Source organism: Numenius arquata, chromosome 8 (genome assembly GCF_964106895.1).
Source record: "Numenius arquata chromosome 8, bNumArq3.hap1.1, whole genome shotgun sequence".
Classification (NCBI taxonomy): Eukaryota; Metazoa; Chordata; class Aves; order Charadriiformes; family Scolopacidae; genus Numenius; species Numenius arquata.
The window spans coordinates 51,361,752-51,382,567 of NC_133583.1; the positions used below are offsets into that span (position 1 = coordinate 51,361,752).

General features: G+C 55.5%; 2 protein-coding genes across 2 annotated transcripts in view; both read right to left on the reverse strand.

The window, feature by feature from the left end:
- Nucleotides 1–6,359, reverse strand: part of ZSWIM5 (zinc finger SWIM-type containing 5) — a 99,811-nt gene extending 93,452 nt beyond the window's left edge. The window contains exon 1 of the mRNA XM_074151691.1: nt 5,669–6,359. Coding sequence (XP_074007792.1) covers nt 5,669–6,359 — 691 coding nt within the window. The remainder of the gene's footprint in view (nt 1–5,668) is intronic.
- A 10,407-nt stretch (nt 6,360–16,766) lies between these two features.
- Nucleotides 16,767–19,236, reverse strand: LOC141467805 (selenoprotein Pb-like). The gene is made up of 4 exons (XM_074152490.1): nt 19,004–19,236; nt 18,686–18,898; nt 18,416–18,551; nt 16,767–17,775 (listed from the first exon to the last, which is right to left on the reverse strand). Exons 1-4 carry the CDS (start codon nt 19,225–19,227, stop codon nt 17,536–17,538), a joined length of 813 nt encoding a protein of 270 aa, XP_074008591.1. The 5' UTR covers nt 19,228–19,236; the 3' UTR covers nt 16,767–17,535.
- Nucleotides 19,237–20,816: the final 1,580 nt, after the last annotated feature.

A 20,816-nucleotide genomic window follows, 5' to 3' on the forward strand; every position in this document is an offset into this window, starting at 1 on the left:
GAAACACATAAGCCCACGAACTCTTTTTTCCACCCTAATGCTACCAAGATTAATTTTTTAATATGTATTTCCAAAGAAAATTAAAAGCTGACACACTACAAGGGACGGCTGACAGCTGAATGTGACTTTACAGAGCTATCGGACAGACGGGCTCGTTTAAGTTTTCCAAAAGTCCTATCTGAAGTTAGAGGGACTAATCATAAAACATCTAACATCAAAGCGAGCGTCAAATAACAGCAAAGCACATTCCCTTGCACAAAGCTTCAGAAACAAAGCACGCAGGCACATGTGGTTTATGTTACTGCAGTTTTAGCACAGTTAAATATTTCCTAAAAGTTTCCCTCTAGAAAATCTGCTGTAAATGACTCGTGTGTTGGAAGCAGAGAAAGTCAGCGTCTCACCTAGGCTAAGCTTTATAAAAAGCTGCGAACTAACTCCTGTTGCCTCCTCAAGCCAGAAGCCAGGACTTGTCACACCTTCTCTCTGAAAAACACTTCAAACCTATTTATTCTTAAAGCCAAAACTAAATATTTAATTCCTTGTGCTTTCTTTTTCAGGTCTCTAGCCTCTTTAAGCTAGCATCGCTTTGCCTGGAGTAATTAACCACACAGTTAAAAAGACATCCCAGCTTCAGAGGATCTGATCTCTTGAAAACTCTAAAGCCAATAAATAAATCTGCTATAAAAAAAAAAAAAGAAAGTTAAAATTCCAGCTGTCAAAGTTTTCCTAGTTCTCCCTGCATAACCAGCAAGCAACTCTGGTTGTTTTCATCATCCCCAATTCCAATTTCTGTAATACAGTCCAGAACACGCTCAAGAAATATCTCACCTATGAGGGAGCTGCAATAAACAGATCATAAGTTTTAATGCCTAATAATCCTTCCTTTTAATTCTATGTTAAGGAAAAAAAATAATTAGAAACGTAAAGGGCTTAATGTATATTTAAAGCGTTCCACAGTTTCCATCATGATAGGGCTAATGAATCTCTGCTGGCCCCTTTTATGTGGTTTAAAGTATTTTAATATAAGTGGTAGGATAAAGTAATCCACCTGTAAAGAAAAATAAAGTAAAAATTAATTAGCAAATTGGAAACATGTTGTACAACAACTGCCCCACCCAAAAACTAAGAGGATACAGAAAAACTATACTCCCTTAGCAGCTCCGGACTTCAACGTGAAAAAAACCTACATTTCATGACCCATGGCGGTCCTTCCAAACCTGGTCCCGCTGGATACAGCCTTAAACCTAGATCCGGGAGGAGATTGATCTTTACAAAAAACAAAAACAGCCATAACTGGCCGTAGAGAGCCCCATCAAAGTGTTTTCCCCAAAATAAACGGCTCTATAAGCCAGCACACCACCTAGAGTTTTAAAAACAACTGGATACAAATTCAGACTCTGCCCCATACAACGTCACAGGGGAGGGAATCCAAAGGCTTGCCTGAAAATGAGCATTTTCAGAAAAAAAAAAAATCTAAAAAAACTGAAAGTAGTTTTGGTAAAAAAAAAACACAACAGTAAAAGTATTTTCAACCACTTTAAGAACCCGTTGGTATTTCTGCCTCTGAGGCCGCATTTCAACAGGCATCATTGGGAGTTGGACTAGATGATCTATACGGTCCCTTCCAACTCTAAAAAAATTCAGTGAAATTCAGTGAAATCATTACAAACAAACACCGGCAGAAACTGACAACCATCCTGTAACAAAAAGCAACTCCAAATCAAAACTCCTCCAATTAAAATGCATTTACAGGTGTTATTTACAGGTATCAGATCTATCTTAACCTCTGCCCAGGCAGAAGGCCGTCGAAGAAAATCCCCTGGCCCCTGGAGGTCCAGCTTAATCACAGGACCAGCAACCACGGGAAGGCACCCAGGACTGACCTGCAAAGCATCAGGTAAAATATTCAGGATTAATTGCAGGATTGAAAAAAAACAGGCTCCCTCCAAGTGTTTACAAAGCCAGCGCGTTTTAAAGCCCTGCTTCATTGTTGCTCTAACAGCAAAAGTAAATTCTGCCTATGTACTTACGGCTGGACCGCATACCTCCCCACGGGGGCACCAAGGCTTATCTGTGGGTAAGGAGCCATAGGCAGCACACACCATATAGGCTCCTAAGCGGACGGTAACCACGCAAAGAACACCACAAAGCTCGACGTTTCGGGGAGGGGGGAGGGAGGGAAAAGGAGAATTCCCACCTAAAATTGCCACAGACACTCGCCCACCCATCGGCAGCCGTGACAACTCGAGGGCAAAGCGTATTATACCGGACTGGGGAGCGCAGGCGAGAAACATGAATTTGTTCTGCCGGATCACAGCCTACTGTCAAAACCCACCAAAGGTCTTTTCTCTCTCCAAGAACCCAAGAGATAATGGTGTAAAAAAACTTTTGTTCATAAATATTTATGCGAGTGAACTTGTTAAAAATTAACCGCCGTCGTTAAAGGTTTTGTATCCTCTAGGATTCCCGGCATGCAGTGCAGTTGCATGCTTTATATTAAGCCTGGCATTTCTGCATTCCTTTCCTGCATGCTTTTGTCATTTGTCTAAAAATTAAAAGAAAAAAAAAAAAACCCACACACCACACACACACAAAGACAGGATCTGTACACATAATAATAAAGCAGTTTTTAAGAAGACAAAGATCCCTGTGTTCAACATCCAAGATCTTTCTTTGAGCAGGGGAAAAAAAAAAAAAAAAAAATCAATTTAATGACTCCAGTGAGATCAGGGTTTAAGCCTCGTTTAAGTTTTACTAAGCATGAAGGAATTATTGGTTGATAATGTGGCATATATGGGGGTTTTCTTCAGACCTGCCAGCTTTGTAAGCACGAGGGAGCTGGAGCCTGAAGCAGTTTGTCCCCACGAGTACAACCCTCACCCCTCCACACCATCTTCCATCTCCAGAAGGTCATTCCTCTCGGATTTTGGTTTTCAGTTTTTCAAAGGGATTTTTCCAACCACAGAGAGAAGGAATTTCACATCCGCGCTATCCTTATTTTTTCGCAGGTCTGAGTCAGAAACTGACATCTGATCTTTATTAACAGCAAATCTCAACTGTGCAAACCTCAGGTCGCGACGCCGGGAGCTGGCGGTGTCCATTAAAGGGATCCTTGGAGGGGAACAGTAGTTTTGATTTAGCGCTGGTGAGCATCAAGTAAGCCAGGGTTGGGGTTTTCTTTTTTTCCAAGACATAATGGTTCCCACATAAGCCGACGAGCAAGTTCCTATCTTAATTGCAAACACACACACGCGCAGCCACAAAGTGTTTGCGTCTCCAGTGGCTGGAGCTCTTCCACCTCACCTTCCAGCAGCATCCGCAGGATGGATGTGGAAAGTTGGCGGAGGAACACCTCTGCTATGCCTGCCATCCACCCCAGATAAACACGCAGCCCTTTTGTTTGATATAAATCTTCCGTCTCGGGTCTGCAAGGGACTGCGGTGACAGGGCTGCTCTGGGGACAAAACAGAGGTGCCTGACCCCGCGTCATCCCAAAGAGGAGCCACGCTACAGCCAAGACCCACACGCACCCCGCCTCCGAAGGCAAACTCCCACGGCGAGCATCCCCCGCGCCCCTTCCTCGCTGTAAAAACAAGAGATAAATCAGCCGCCGACTTTGCGGCCAGCGCTTCCAGAACATGCTGCTTCATCTGAAAAGCTGACGGTTCTGGAGGACAATGGGCGCGAGCTCCGATTTCAAAGCTGGGGAGATGGTTTAGACTTGTCAGGGGATATGAAACGCCAGAGCCGGGACCGTCCTCCCCGTCCTCTGGCTCGCCCAAAGGAGCAGCGGGGAAGCACAAGGAGATGGGACACGCGTGACGCCGGATGCCGGCGCTGGACGTCACTTTGGGACGTGTCCTGCACGCACCTGACCCCAGCACTCACCCAGATCCTTCACAGCATTGGCTAAAACCTTGCCAGAGCCATGTTTCAAAGAGAAATAAATTAAAAAAAAAAAAAAATCATTAAAAAAGAAAATTGCTTTATACAGAACCAGCCCTGGTTTTAGGCAACTGTTATCTCCATCTCCCATGCCGGCTGCTCACTGCATCCATACCGTGGTGGGCAGGTCAATAAAGCATCACTATTATCCCCCCAATGCCCCCCCTAATTTTAAAGTTCTTCCAGAGCTATTCCTCTCCTTCTAAAAAAAAAAAAATATTTGGTTTTGAGTTTCAAAGTATTTTAAACTGACTTAGAATAATTAATAATCTTAGAGCAGCCCTTAGAAAATATTAATTCACAAAAAAAAAAAAAAAGGGTATAATCATATCCACAGAGAAAAACCTTTTGTGCTACAGGAATTTTCACTGCGTTATCCTTGGAGGTGGAAGGAGAATTCTTCTGCTGCCTCCTATTTTCAGGTCTCAAATGGAAAATGTTATGATAACGCTCTTCTGAATGTAAACTGTACCAAATGGGATTTTTTTTTTTTTTAAAGCTGGTTTTTTTTCCCCAAAAGGAAGGAGGGCTCTTTAAATAAACACAGCCGAACTAACCGTTCCTTACAACAAAAACCACCCTCCCTTCACTCATTCACGCCATACCTCTGGCACAGAATGAATTTACATTTCGCATTTGCAAAACAAATTCTAGCCTAATGTCATTTTAATGGCAACGCGCATTTCAATCACTTCCAATAACCACCAGGAGCGGATTATTTTTATGTAAAACACCACATATTTGTTTCTCTTTAAATATATACAGTTATAAGGCGGGTTTCAGTTGGGGAGAGCAGGGACTGGAAGGAGGGGGGGGGGGGGGGAAGAGGAACAACATTTCCTCTCCGGCAGCCCCCCTCCGCCAGCGCACACAAAAGCCACCTGCCCATGGAGAGAAAACACGATGCCATTATTCCCACCGTCATTCCCACGGCCCCTTCGTCACGAAGGCCGCGCGCATCATCCGGCCCCGAACCGCGCATCCCGCCAGGCCACCGGTGGTACCCACCGGTCCAACCCAACTCGTCACCCCAACCCTCCCCTTCGCTTCCACCCACTAAGGGGGCTGGGAAAGGGAAAACGGGGGGGGAACATGTCCCCCTCCTCCCCCCCAAGAGATTTTTCCAAGGGGGAAAAGCCCCCGATGGAGAAGACAAAGGCAAACGCCGAGAGCTGCTGGAGAGATGCATTATGTTTATGATCCCATCTCCTGGTGGAAGGGCCAGGACCCCCGTGGGATCGTGGGTGTGGGTGCACCGGGGCGAGAGGGACCCCGGCTGTGGGGCGCGGGGGGGGACCGGCAGGGCTGCGTGCCTTCCATACAAATCCCCGACGGGCATTTTAGCGACGGCGGGGGGAGGGGGGGGGGGGGGGGAGGAGCGGCTGTATTTTCCCACTCGGGCTGGATGGACGGCATCCACGCTGCGGGTAGCCGCCGGTGACACCTGGGGACATAGACCTCACAGCAGGGGATGGAGGGGTGGTGGGGGGGGTGTCACCCCCAGCCTTCCCACCCCCAAACCCAGCATCTTTCCCAGCGCCTTTCCCAGCGGAGCACAAGGCGGTCCCTGCCCTCGGGGCAGGATTTTCCTGTCAAACCACAACCGCGCCAGACAAAAGGCTGAAGTGTTTGGAGGGGACGAAGGGGAAGGGGGGCGGGGGGGGGAAGGGGGGAGACACGGACGGGGACAGAAGCCCCCAGGGGCCCCGTCCCGGCAACTCACCGACTTGCAGCACGTTGTCCACCGCCCCGGTCTCCAGCAGGCGGATGCCGCGACGGAAGGGCAGCCCCTCTCCCTGCGGCGCGGCGGCGGCGGGGGCGGCGGTGGGGGCGGCGGGCGGCGGCGGGCCGGCGGCGGGGCTCTCCTCGCCGGTCGGGGCGGGGGCAGCGGCGGCGGAGGGTCCCCCGGCGGCGGCGCTGGCGGGGGATGCGGCGGCCGCGGCGCGGCCGGGCTGGAAGCTGGAGTACATGCAGATCTGCCGCTCGCTGCGGGGGAAGCTCCAGTAGACGATGCGGCGCTGGACGGGCTCGGGGATGCGCTGGAAGCGGCCCTCCACCCGTTCGAAGGCCCAGCTCCCCGCCACACGCTTGGCCGCCGCGTCCAGCAGCGACTCGGGCTGCAGGAGGCTGCCCGCCCCGCCGCCGCCGCCCCCCGGCCCCGCCGCCGGCCCCGCCGGCCCCGCCACCCCCGCCGTCCCCGCCGCCGCCGCCGCCGGGCAGCAACCGGCCAGAGCCGGAGGGGCCCCGCTGGCCCCCGCGCCCGGCCCCGCACCGGCCCCCGCGGCCCCGGGACGGGGGTGAGCGGCCCCGGTGCCCCCCGCCGGGCAGGCCCGGGAGCACAAGCGCTTGGGGCCCGGGGCGCCGGCGGGCAGCGGCGGGCGGAGCAGCTCCTCTCCCTCTCCTCCCTCCGCCATGGCTGCGACCGACTGAGCCGGGCGAGGGGAGGAGAGACGGGGAGGAGGAGGAGGAGGAGGAGGAGGAGGAGAGGGGAGGGGGGGAGGATCGGGGGTGGGGGTGGAGACTGGAGGGGGTGGTCCTGCCGGCCGGGAGCCGGCCCCCGCCGGGGCGGGACGCTTCGTAGCCCCCCGCCCGCCCGCCCCCACCGGACCCTCGCTCCGACCGGCACCTGCCGGGACCCCGCGGGAGAGTCCCGGTGCCCTCCTGGCTGTGTCCCCAGGCGGGGAGGGGACACACGCACTGTGTCCCCCGTGGCCGGAGGGCGGGGAGGGGGGGAAGCCCCGCGGCTGCCGGTCCCCACGGCGCTGGGGGGCGAGGGGGTGCGGAGGCCGGCCGAGCGCAGGGAGCCTGTGCTGAGTCGGGGGCAGCGAAGGGGCACGGCGGGGCTGGACATGGCACCGCTCCCCCGGAGGTGTCCGGAGGGAACCGGGGACCTGCTGCAAGTCTGGGCCCTGCGACGCCCGGCCTGAACGCCCGGCCTAACCCAGAAATCACCTTCGGGTGGTGCCCCTTTCAGTGGGCATCAGGGTTTGCTCTTTCTTCGAAAGGCCCGTGGTGAAGATGCTCATCCCACGCGTCACTGCAGCACCCTCGGGTGCAGAGAAGATACCGGGTCCTGTGGCACACTCGGCCTTTTGGAGAGGAGATGAAGAAACCCAGGCGGTGCTGAGCCCCAGGGAGCTCTGCTGTGCCCCAAGGTGGGGTTGCGTTAAAGCGAGGTCCTTCAGCGCGTATTGCCTGAGTTGACACCCCAAAATCCAGGGAGCTGACTCCTTGCCAGCCTCTGCTTCAGCAGAGGGTGATGGCAGCACCCCTGGGACCAGCACAGCCCGGGGCCGATGGGGAGAGCACTGCTGCCCTGCCGGGGCTGGTCTCTTTGCTGCTGTGTCCAGGGGGACACTATCCCAGGGCTTTCCCCCAGAGATATATTCCCGTTCTTTTGTCCTGTCTAATTTGAAGTGGCAAACCTCAGAGGAAGAGCAGAGCTCACAGCTCTCAGAGTTCAGTTTTCTTGCTGTTATTCTCAGTGCTTCGAGAATCTAAGACCAATTCCTTTCTATCTGCAGTTCAGTCACATCTAGACCATTACCGGTTACTCCCTTGTTGCAGAGATCTCCTATTTACTCTTACTGACAGAGCAAGAGTACATTTCCTGGAATAACAGGGCGATGCAATTAGGGAACAGGAAATAATTATGCACCTTTGCTATACCACGAGGTACCTCCAAGCCCAAGGTCTCCTTCGCAGGACTCAGAGGGAAGGAATCAGATCTGTGGCAGGTAATGAGAGCAGGCAGAGCTACTGCAATGAGAGAGCTCCATTTTAGAGAATACGCCACATGCTAATCGATGAAGGTCAGGAAGAGGTTTTCCTTGAAGGCTGAGGTGTTCCTTGCCGCTGCTGGTCTTGTTCAAGATAATCAGTGCTAACCAGCGGCAGGGTCTGGCCGCAGGCAGCAGCTACACACAGATTTGTTTACATTTTCCCCAGGAATCACGTCCCCATTTCTTTAACCCCGAAGGGCATTTCGCCCTCCCTAAGAGATTGTTGCGACAGGGAGCACTTGCAAGCACAGCATTTTGCCCACCACCTCTGCTCGCTGTGGTGGCAGCAGGACCTGGGGGGCCAAGAAGGGCTTCATCCACCTCTGCCCCTCCCTGGTTGCATGGAGGGACCTGAAGAGGCCATCCCAAATCACCCTCCTGCCCCAAGGTAGATCACGCCTTCCTGGCAGAGACCAGTCTGGCAGGATCTTAAGCCCTTCCAATGATGGAGGCTGCGGGCTCTAGTGTTACAGCAGCCCAGTTCCCTGGGAATTTCTGCTGACGCCCATGTCTCCCCGCATCCACCGGCTCTGCTCAGGCACGGGGTGAACCTGCATGAGAGCTGGGACACAGCACCCCAGCTTGTCTGGTCCTTCTGTCACCAGCCTCTGCAGAGCTCACCTAGTGACAACCTTGAGTGTCCTTACTTATGTCGTCCCCAGACAGTGCCAATAAAGAGGATTTTAGATTTCAGCCCGAGCAGGGATGTTATTCATTCCCATAGAGCTGACTTTTCACTGCATAAAACATATAATCCAGCCTCAAATCAAAGCAAGGTCGGTGCAGTGGCTGGCCAGCCTGTCTCTGGGGGGTTAGCATGTTATTTCAAAGACAAATCAATCTATTTTTCCTCTCCCTCTTCATCTGAACATTTGTTGCTCCCCATTCCTCCCTGTCTCTCCCTGTCCCTTTCATTACTGCCTTGACTTTCACAAGGGGGGGAGCTCTCCTCCTCCCGGAGAACACGGAGAGACCTCTTCTCCCCAGGGAAGGATGCGAAATGTCAGCCTCCCGCCCAGCCCCTGATGCTGCTCATTCAGAGCCTGGAACCAGGTACATCAATAATTCACCGCACGCTTTCCTGAGCCTGGCCATTTGCTGAGCCTCTACCACCGGCAGCCCCGGTTCCCCTCCTGGCTTTGAGGCTGTTTGGTTGGGGTCTGCTCATGCTGCGACCCACCAACTCCAGCCCTTCTGGCCTGAGCACGGGTGTTATTCACAAAGTACTGGGTTTTCACGTTGGCCCCAGAAAGCATTTTATTTTTAATCCCTGGCTAGAAAATTTGCTTACCAAAGGGGCTGGAGCCCCCATGGCTCTACACCACAGTTATATGGCAGTGCAATGCAGTATCGTGGGAAATTCATCGAGTGCCAGCTCAGTCAGAAGTCCAGCTTTAAGTTGCAGGTGCTGTGGGGCAAGAAATCTGCTCTCCTCTTGGCAAATTCAAGAGCCCCAAAAAAGCAAGAGGAAAAGGATGCTGCTGAGATGCTCTCTGCGGGTTCCCTGGCACCAGTGCTTTGTTTTGTGGCAGACAAGGTAAGTGCTGGTAGGTGCCACATCTCAGCCCAAGGGGATGACACCTCCTTGGCTGCTCCCACCTGCAGACCTTTGTGTAGCTGCTCTCCTCTCCCCACCATGCCCAAATCCCCATCCCCAGTAGGAAACAATGCCTTTTCCTGGGCATCTTCCTTTCCCTTTGATGTTCCTGTGCCTCTTTAACATTGCTTTGACCCTGAATAGTCAATGTTGTGCCCTCACTAGCATAGGTAATGCTGTCTGAGCCTCGCTGAGATGACAGCAGAGCTTTGCAAGACCCAGTGAGCACCAAGGAAGTCCTCTGATGACAGATGAAGACACATGAGAGCAGCAGAAGTTTTCTGGTCAATTGACGATGGGAAAGGAGCTAGTTAGCAGAGTGCAGACAGCCACCAAGCTCCTGCTCTGGCCACCCAGAGGATTTGCTGCTCTGAAGCAGCCGAAGCTGGGCTTATCAGCAGCCAAACTCCATGCTACAGCCACCAGCCCCAGGCACTCATTGGAAGTGTGGCTGTTTCTGCCTTTCCTGTGTTCCTGGTGCTGTTCAGAGCAGAGGCAAGAGGGAAAGGACATGGCAAGTAATGCAGCCTGCAGCTCCCCTGCCTTAAGGAACTCCAGAGCAGAGGGTTTTATTGCCTAGGATAGTTATTCCTGTGATCTAATGTCCAGGAAGGGGCAGAGAGTGTTGCCTTCTTAAATATTTGTCTTTGCAAGCAAGAGGACCCATAACTTCATTTGGTTGACCGTAGAGTTGAGCCCATTTTTAGATTCTCCAGTGCCTAGTAAGGTCTTTGACAAAGCATAAGCTTGAGCTGGAGCTTTTTACCATCAAGCTGTTTGAATCCCCCATGGATTCTCCACTGACTCATTAGCACTGAGTTATTGCTGTGCTCCTCTTTCAGCAGGGACTCTAATAAAGTTGCGTTTTGCTAACCAGCCAGTTATTTTATGAAACTTTCCAGAACTGACAATCTCGGGGACCTCCTTCAGGTGTGACTGCAATTGTCTGTGTACTCAAAGGAGAAATGTAAGGACCAAAAGTACAATCTCCCCTCTCCAAGCACGGACCGAATTCAAAGATTGGGTGCAGGATGGCTGCTCTCACTCTCAATTTGACACAGGAACAGCTCTGCTTGCCTGTGTGTCCCTGTCTCTGCTCAGGGATGTGCACATTTAAAGCAGGCGACGCTCAGGGTGATGCAGGTTCTCCACCCTTCATCTACTGCCAAAGGGGAGAGCACTCCCCAAGAAAAACCTCAGGCCATCCCTGACCCAGGATCAAGGATGCCTGCACCCAGCACTTTGCCATGCCATCCCCAGGGCACCCCGTGAACATCGCCTCTGCCTACCATGCACCACAGGCACCAGGAGTCTGGACCTGGCAGGACTGGGGGTCCTGGAGGACCTCAGCAGGAGACTGGAGGGGGTGTGAGCGGGGGGAACTGGCAAGCCCTGCTGTAGGGATGGGGTCTGCGGGGCAGGGTGGAGCTTGGGAAGCTCCTTCTTACAGCTGGAGAGGGGGCACCCAGGAGCAGAGGGGCAGGAGGAAGAAGGGGATGGTCTGGGGCAGCAGCGAGGAAGGGAGAAAAATGGAGAGATGTTCCTGGGTACCAGGTGTCAGGCTGGGATTGGGCAGACCCAGACTCCCCCTCGTACCAGACCAGAGAGATCCGGCTGTCAGGAGCTGTTGTTCCCTCTCTCCCCCACACACGACATTACATCCCTGGCGTGCCAGGGCTGCCTTCTGCCAGCCCCCATAAGATCAGCAAAGTGCTGAGCCTCTGCCTTGCCACGGAGATTTCTGCACCCTTCCAGCAAACGCATTTGCTGTGCAGGCCAGCAATTAAGCACGGAGGAGCTGCTGGGCGAAGACCCTCGGCTTCCAGGAGAAACAGTCGCCTTCCCGGCGAGGAGCCTAAAAGCACAGAACGCTCCAGAAAGTTACTCAGCCCCGCTCCGGAGAGCGGCGTCCATCCTGGCCGGCCTGGCTGCCAGGGCGCTGAGCTCAGCAGAAAGCAGCCCCCCCTCGGCCAGTCGCCCCCCTCTCAGCCGCTGAGGCTCCCTCCCCTTAATTAGCGATGCTAAAATAACCGGAGAATCATTTTGCGGGCTTACAAGAGCATGAATAAATGATGGCAATGCGAGGCGTAAACAACGCTCCCGTTAGCCTTTAGCATCGGGTCTGCCCTGGCTTCAGAGACGTGAACGGGGGTCACAGGGTCTGGCCGGGAGGGAGGGGAGTGGGGTGCAGCTGGGGCTCATCCCTCCGTCACCCAGGGTCCCGCTCCCCTTCCCTGGGCAGAGAACCCACGGTAGACCGCGGGATAACCCAGCCTTTTAGCCCCTGCATTGAACGCACTTTGCGAAGGGTAATTAAAATGTAAATAACTCGGGGTGGGGAATGGTCTTCTAGGGGAGGGGGCAGAAATGAAACGGGTGGGAAACGACACACTGAACCAACATCACTTTTTTTCCGGAAAACAAAAAGAAAAAAGATGTGTAACGGAGAGAAGATAACACACAGACAGTGCAAGCTAGAAAAGAGCACAGAAGAGGCTGAAAGCCGGACAAATTCAGGCTCAAAGAGAAGCTACAAAATCTCAGCGACGGAGAGCAATTAACGGTGGAACAAGGGAGCGGCAGAGCCCGTCTCTGACGAAGGCGGGAGACCCGGCCACCGGTTGCCAGCCCGGCCGGGAGAGGCTCCCACCGGCTGGGCAGACCTGCCTGCTGCCTGCAATGGGCACACACGGCACAGCTGATTGGCTGGGAGTTACAATGCCCTATGCCTGATTGGCTGGGAGATTACAATGCCCTGTGGCTGATTGGCTGGGAGGTTACAATGAGGCACGGCTGATTGGCTGGGAGATTACAATGCCCTGTGGCTGATTGGCTGTGAAGTTACAATGATGCATGGCTGATTGGCTGGGAGATTACAATGCCCCATGGCTACTTGGCTGGGAAGCTACAGTGCCACGGGGCTGATTGGCTGGTTGGCCACCTCCTTGGATGCTAGTTGGCTGTGTGGCCCTGTTGCTGCATGCTGATTGGCCGGGTGGCTGGGGGCAAAAAAAAACCAACCTAAGGAATAAACAGCTTTGACGAAAGTCAAATCACTCCAATTTATACTGTTTCTCCTCGTGCCTGGTACTGCTGGTCTTTACAGACATCTGCACCATTTTGCCAGCCCCACCGAGCTGCAGTTCCTCAGGCGCCACTAGGACCATCACTGTCACAGCTGCCATTGTCCCAGGCCACGCTCAGCAGCAGGCTTCAGGAACCGGAGATCAGACACCTGGAGCAACTGGTCTGGGTTATTCCTTACCATCCATTTCAACAACTTATTCCAAAGCCATTTTCACGGGCACATCCATATGGGAAAAAAAAAAATCCTCCAGCCTGGGACCTCTTCCGTAGTAAAAACTAATGAACATCATTAACTCAGCTTTTCTTTTATAGCTTTATCAGGGCTCTCGTGGCAGCTGGGGAGCCGCCCACCCCAGCTCAGCATTAGTGTCTTTTCGGTGGGCTGCTCCATGGGTTTGTCCTGTTCCCTCAGCTCCTTTACAAACAGGTAAGGTATACTCCCCATGGTGGATGCTCACGTACCTCAGCTCCCTGCAGTGTGGAGAACCCACACAGGGACCCACTCCTGAGGCCAGATCCCAGTGCTGCCCTTGGCATTGGTCAGTCAGGGCACAGTGGGATGGGAGGAGGTTGCACCATGTTGACCTTCTCTTTAACAGTCCACCCATCCCAGCTCCCCTCCACGATGGTGTGTCCTCACACATTGCTCCATGTGTAGGAGATGGCAGCAGACGGCAGCAAAGCTGTGGCAGAGGTGCCAGCAGTCCCAGCACGAGGCTGCACCACTTGAAGCCACCTGATGAAAGAGCAGGATGTGGCAGCTCAGCACTGCAACATGGTTCAGCTGGAAGCCAAGCATCGCACCCAGCTCGTCTTGAGGAGAGACAGATGGAGAGAGACATGGCAAATTTCCCCTTGCGTGGCAGCAAGCGAAAATGGAGTAGCTTGGTAGCTGCTTTCCTGGTGGGAGGGCAAGAAGAAGGGAGCCTGAATTTTAGCAAAGCTCCTATGAACGCAGGGATCAGTACAGGATCCAGTCTCAGCCTTGTGCATCTGCTCCATGCTGCAAATCCATGCACGTTGGGCTGGTGAAATGTGTCTCTCCTGGGGTGTTGGTTGGGCTTTGTCTGATCACACTGGCCTCCTTTCAATCCCCAGATCAAAATCATAAATAACAGAAGCAAACTGTTCCCTCCATGCCATTTTCCACTAACAGCGAGCAAAAGTAGGGGCTAGAAACCAGCAGCACAGAGAAATGGCTGTCATGTTCTTGCACAGCAATGGCCGAACTGTGCTGGGTGGACAACGAGAGGAGGTGAAGCCATGCAAAGCTGCATCACGCTGGCACTGGGAGCACCTGTGTGGGGGTTAGAGCCTTGATGCGTCATGGGACTGGGGCTTGAGCTCTGCCTCCCCCAAACCACTCTGGACCCACCAGGAGGGAGGGAAAGAGCAGGGATGGGTCTCTTGTAGGTCAGCAAATGCCCGGGGAAAGACTTGGAGGCCTTTGGAGGGAGGAGAGAGGTTATGGGGGAAGCGAGGGAGAGGAAAACCTGTTGAATGCACCATTGCTCAAAAGTCAGAGAGGTGCCTCTGCCCTCTGTCCCTGGACACTGATTTGGGGTGACTCTGCTCTCCCTCTGCCAGCAGACAAAAGATGGGGCACGCCAAGCCACAGGGTTTTGAAAACCCGGGGACTGTGGTCTGTCCCACCGGTGGCCTCGTCCCACAGGTAGGACCTGTGATTGATGCCGGGGAAGGAGATGGGAATGAATGAGGCCTAAATCTGATGCACTTCCTCAGCCCCGTCTTCACCAGCCTCCAGCACTGGTGGCCACGCAGGGGACATGAGTCACTGGGGCTGGCTCATTTCTGTGGCTGTTTCTCTGCTCTGTCCCATCTCCTTGGGTGATGCTACACCAAGATGAGTCTGGACCTACTCACCAGAGACGTCAGCAAGTTGGACAAAGCCAGCGATGATCCCTCCAGCCCTTGTTCCCCATCTCCTAACCCACGATGGAGATAGGTGGCCGCCACCCCCAGGCAGCAACACTCACCCTCACTCCATAGAAGCAGGAGGGGCTCGGCTGGGCTGGATTTGGGGGACAGAAATGCAGCCGCCCGCATTTATTTTGCCTAACAACAGTGATCTCTCTGTATATTTTCATTCTGTTTTCCTAGGCTCAGCTGCCTCCTCAATGAAATGTTTCCAAAGCAGCCTGGCTTGGCGGCACGCCAGCCCCGGCTGCCAGATGAATGGGTGGAGGAGGAGGGACCCATTCCTCTTCTTGACACAGCATCGCAGCACAAGAGGCCTCTGTTGACATTAGGACTGGCTGTTTCCCCTCTCCCGAGAGGCTCTGCCTGGCCCTCAGCAGGAGCAGCACACAGGGCCAAGGCTGCGTGAGATGCGGGACTGGGATCTGTCCTCCTCTGGGATGGTGGCACAGCCATGGACACCAGGCTACCACAGTGCATCCTCCTCCAGGGTGGTGGCACTGCCTTGGTCACCAGGGCAGTACTGCCAGGACCTGAGGTCAGCCTCTCTGACTCCTAATCGCATCACTCCATGCGACATCAGCCTATTAACTCCCCTAAAACTTTTCTTCTCCACCCCAGCTTGGAGCAAAGCTCTCCCTCATCACCACAGAAGTGCAGACACTGATACAGGTTTTGCAGAGCTCCAGGAAGCTTTCAAGGGGGGAGCGATGCCATGGGGGGCGAAACACAACACCCCCAAACCCTTCAGGCCTTTGGACAATAATATATGGGAGCCGCCTTGGCTTCACCCTAAACGCTGGGTGTTACTCAGATATGTAGGACTTCACCCAAATAGTGCCACAGCTCTTTCCCATGCCTCAGTTCTTCTCCCCAAAGCAAAATATCAACCCAAGCCTTCAGGGCTGGAAATTCGTCTGCTGGGATGTAGCCAAATGGTAGCAGTGCAGCACAGTGCCACTGGGCTACCCACCCAGCACCAGACATGATCCCTCTATCTGCCACTGCTAATTGCAGATCTGGTCATCAGCAAGAGATTGCAAATCTGTGCCTGCCCCACTCATCACCTGTCACCTCCTTGCCAGGGAAACCTTGAGGGGCTGTGCAAGGAAAGGATGTGGAGGTTAACAAAAGGGCTGAGGAAGCATCAGAAGGCAAAAGAATGGGATAAAAGTCACCAGCACCCTTCCAGTCCACACCTCTCCTCGCTGGCTGGCTCCCCTGGCATTCCCTGCTGGTGGCCAGCACCCAACTGCTGCAAGCTGAAGACCAGAGGCTGGGTCAGAGCAGCACCCAGCAGGACACCACAGGGACACAAACTGCTCCCACCAGCCATGGTGGGGAGAGGGCTCTGCCTGGATCTGGTGGAAAAGAGGCCAACCACGCATCGATAAGATGAATTAGTTGTCTCAGCAGCACCAGCAAAATGAGCGAGAGGAGCGGAGCCCGTGAGGCCCGGCCTGCTTTGTTTCAATTACAGCAGCTGCCAGAAGAAAAAGATAACCTCAATATTGATGGCAGGAGCAGCAGACAGAGGTGCCCTTGTGGGCTGCTGGGAGCAGGTAGAGGAGGAAGGGGGAGGAGGAGGAGGGAGGTAGCAAGGGAAATGGAGGAGGGGGAGCAGGGTCTCAGCCAGCACCCGGTGACCGGTGACCCACCTGATCCCATTGCCCTCATCCATGGGACACGTTGCCCTCATCCCCACGAGGAATAGCTCCTCTTCACCCTGGCTCTTGCCCCAGTCGCTGGGCAGAGCATCCTCCCACAGAGACAGGGTGGAGGGGTGCAGAAATTCAGTTCAGAGCATCATCAGCAGGACACGCACCACACATGGTGCAGCATAACGCTGAGCAGAAAAAACATCTCTGCTCCCCACTCAGGGTGTGGGGCCCGGAGAGGAGACGGAGAGTTAAGGGGAGGCGTTGAGTGGGGCTGTGTGGGATGATGGAGTGAAGGGCTATGGGGCTGAGACAGGCATGGGGGCCCAACTACTTGAGGGCTGGGGAGCCCCATGATATGCTCACAATGGGGACCGGTCTGGGTGCTGGGGACAAGATGCCCAAGATGAACTTTAGCCCCACAACAGCAGCTCAGGGTGGGCACCCCAACATCACACCTACAAGCCAGAGACGGAGGTGCTGAGCCAAACTTCCTCCTGGCAGTGCAGGGTTAATGCCCTGCCCTGGGAGAGGTAACCAGAAGGTATGAAGAGATGGGGTCTCTTGGGCCTTCAACCCTTTCACCTTCAGGTAAAAGGGGAATGCAAATCACCACTGGATGCTGCTTCATGGAGTCCACATCCAGCCCCAAGTCCCTCCCTGAGTCAAGACAATCACCCACGGCCATCCCAGCTCTGAGCGAGCCCCCCCACCCTCTCTGGGGAAGGGACCCATCAGAGACCAAGCTGAGCAGGGTTTGCTTCACAGAGGTTTTATTCGTATTCTGGATATCCACATTGCCCTCCCATCTCACTTCTCCCCCAGGAGACACCCCAGGATCCTCACCCCATCCTCCCACGACTGTGGGCCGTGGATACAGCCCCTAGGTCTCCAAGAGGGGACAAGGCCACCATCTTGCGGTCACCCATCACCACTGCACATACCCGTGTGCAGGGCCTGGAGGGTCCCCAGGATGTGACAGCTATGGGGGTACAGGGTTTGGTCCATGAGGAGCTGTGACCTTCCACCACTCCTAGTGCCCCCATCCCCTGGGATCACGTCCCTTGGGGCACATGCTGTTCCTCCACTTGCTCCCCAGCCAGGGCATCCAGGGGTGCCAGGACACCCAGGGGTGCCAGGATGGGCAAAGCGTGCCAGCAGCACTGCTCCCATCCCAGTTCTGTCCCCTCCACCCCTGCCCTGCCACTTCATGCAGTGTCAGCCAGCAGTGACCAGGGACCTCCCGGTTTGCACCACAGGCTTCATTGAGCATGAAAAGGCAGATGGCAGCAGAGGAAGGGTCAGAACTCATCCCTGGGGCTGAAAATGCAGCACCTCTGGGTGTCCGAGGGAGATTTTCATCCCTGGTCACAGTGTGGGAATATGACCCACCTGGGGGATGCTGGAGGGTGTTGTTATACCAACACTGCTGGTAACCAGCAGCTCAAAACAAGTCCTTTTGTGCCTCTGGGAAGCGAGTTGGCGTGATCTGCACACTACTGGATTCTGCAAGGCTGTCCAGCCTGGTTTAGTGCTCATTTCCCTCCTTCCGCTTCTTCCCCTCGTGATGGGGCTGGCCGTGGTCTCCACGGTGGCGGTGAGTATGGGTGGCAGGTTCGCGGCCCCCCCTTAGGTCTGTGGCTTTCTCGCTGCTGACTTCATGGTGGTGGCGAGGATGGAGGGGGTTGTGCTGATGGATGGGGGTCTCCTTCCCCTCTTGTTTGGGAAGTGGGCTCAGGGTCACAGGCACTTCGGTGGTACTGTTAGCCTGGTGAAAGCAACACAAGGGCTGGGGCAATATGTGAACACACATAGAGCCCCGCTGTGAGCCTGCGAGCACCCCTGTGAGCTGTGGTGAGGGCAGACCAGCATCTGTCATACAGAAAGCTGCCTGGATCAGAGCAAAGGCTCTCCAGACCCAGGGTGCAGGAGGACAGGAGAGGCCGGAGCACATAGAGCACAAGCCTCTGTGCCTACATCCTTTGGCTCAAACTGTCCATGGTCCAGGAAGGGATTTGCATTTAGTATTTCTAGTTGGATTTTTATCCTAAGAAGCGACTAATCACCTGCTGAGCCCAGAGTTATGTTCTTTTCTTTGCTCTGATCTTGCCACCTCCGGGTCCATTGCCTGCCCCTTTCTTATGCCAGAACAGCCAGCGACCCTAGTTAGCTTTTCCAGATGTGGGCTATGACCTCTTTAGTCCCCCACCCTTCTCAGCCTGAAAGCTCTGACCTATTTAGCTGCCCTTATTCCAAACCTTTCATCACCTTCCCTCTCAACAATGGACAAGAGCGGCTGTCAACCCAGAGTCTGTCCCCGACATGAAGATAAGGTTGGGGTTTTTTCCTGATGTGCAATGCTGGAGGGGGAAGGGAGCCCGACTCCAGTGACCATCCCTGCTCCTTACCTCCTGGGTGGTGTTGGGGTAGAGGGAGCAGTTGCCGCAGAAGTCCTTGCTGTGGGTGAAGCGGATGGCCGACTCCACGTAGGGGAAGTGGAGGAAGCTGTAGGGCAGCTGGATGTGGAAAGCCAAGCGGCCGCACCTGCGGGGAGAAGCCACGGCCCAGCTCAAGGCGGGGGTCCCCCCAGCCCAGCCATGGGGGGGTGCACTTTGGGAAGCCCACCAAACACTCCATAACCCCCCAGGAAAGCCTCAGCTGAGATAGGGGATGCTCACCGGTCATAGACAAGGAAGTCGTCCTTGTCGCCCCCCAGGACCTGCCAGACATCAGGGTCCTCCGGCTCCGGCTGGAAGACGGGGACGCCCGGCGGGGCATGGCGCTTCAGTTCCTCAAACATGGCACGGGAGAGCGGCGCCTTCTCATTAACGATCATGTAGCGGACGTTGACCGTGCCCTGCCGGGCCAGCTTCTCCCGCAGGCCCCCGAGGCTGTGGGGAAGGAGGTGCCAGGAGGGGGGTGCCAGGTTGGGCGGGCTGCCGTGCTGCCCCCCAAGATGGCAGGGCTCGGTGTGGGGTAGGGGGAGCCGGGCTCACCTGTGGGCCTGCTGCAGGCAGAATTGTCAGCTGGCCTTCAGCAGGGCCACCACCGTCACCTGCCCCGCTGCCCCCACCATGGGGCTCGAGCCATTGATGCTCCATGCTGGTGCCTCCCGGCACAGCCGGCTGCTGTTGGCCACCCCCTCAGAGGCTGAGGCCACCCCCTCGGACGCTGAGGCCAGCCCCAGCCAGGTGGCCAAGGCCAGCACCAACAGCCCCATCCCGGACCCCCAGCCCTGGCAGGGGGAATCAGGGTGTTAGTATCCCCTCTGCCCCAGGGCTCAACCCAGCAGGGTCCTCCCAGCCCCACTGCAACCCCAAATCACCTCCCTGCCACCCTTCTGGGGCAGACAAAAACCAGTGGGCAGTGTCAGACTGGTCCCAGCATGGCACTGGGAGCCAGGACACCCCCCTCCCTCTGGGGGGATTGGGATGCCCAGCTCCGGACGAGCGCTGTGCCCTTGCTGCTGGCTTTCGTGGGCACCCGCTGCGATGGCCGTGTGCCATGGTCTCCCCCAGTGGTGAGTTACCAACTCCACAGGCCAGGGATGAAGGTCCCCTCTCCCATGGGCGGTGGGGGAGAAGCTCCATCTCCCCAACCCAAAAAGCCAGACCCAGCCGTGGCCAGGGGTCTGTCCTTGCCCCTGAGGTGGGCAGGGATGCAGCTCCCCATTGTCCTGGTCATCAGTGAGGAGCCAGTGGGACAGGCATGGTGACCTTCAGGTCACCTTGAGAGTCCTCAATGCCCCACAAAGTGCTTAAGGGGTGCACAGAGCCTTTAACCCCACCCACCCCCTGCCTCCAATAGCTGCCTGAAGCCCCTTCCTCCCACAGCCCCCAACCCTGCCCACCCCGAGATATGCCCCATCCCTCCAGGATCCAGCACGCTTAATGGATGGGGGGGAGGACATGAGGCTGGGGGGGACAATCCAGGGAGGCAGGGAGAGAGCAGGGGACTGTGGAGTCTAGTCAGAATGGATGTAGCCCCAATCCCCAGCCCTCTCCCCCGCGAGAACAAGCCCTCAATACCGCTTTTCTCCTCACTGATGTCCTCCAGCCAGACTTTGCTTCCAGTCCCAGCGGCTCTTGGCAATGCCCAGCTGGTCCGGGTCTCCCTTTTATCTCCTGTCCACTCTCCCCGCCCAGGAGGGAGGAGAAGAGCCTGGCCGGAGCAGGGACTGTGCCCCGGCCACCCCCGCCTGCCTCGGGGAATGGCAACAAGGCAGGCACTGTCCCCCTCTGTTTCCCCTCCTTCGTTTTGCTGCTGCTGCAGCCCAGCCCGAGCTGTGCTGGGGCAAAGCGGTGCCTGGTGCTGGGCTGGCACAGAGGGTGTCAGGCAGTGCCACGGGGAAAAGCTGGGCATGGCTGCTCAAAACCCCCCCATGGGCACCGGAGGGCTGGCAGCATTGCTAAGGGCACCATGGGGTGACATTGAACAGTGCCATCCATGCACAAGGTCCCAGGGGAGCTGCCAGCGCAGCTTCTGCCACCCTGCAGCCAAAAAGATGAGTGCCTGCCCCACACCTCTGGGGTGCTGGAGCTCCCTACCCCACAGGGTGCCAGCCCAAAGGCCATGTCGTCCTGGCACATGGTACCATGGCAGCTCTTGGGCCATGCTTGGCCCCACAACAAGCCCCCAGCGTCTGGTCCCGTGCCTCCTGCCCTGCCCTGGGCCCAAAGGGGGCTGTGGTGGCGTGAGGAGCCAGTCCTGCCTTGGGAAATCACAGTCGCGGTGGATCCCCCCCCCCCCAACCAAACAAGAGGAGCTCACCACTTCGGCCGCACACGGACATCTCCGCAAATATTTGAG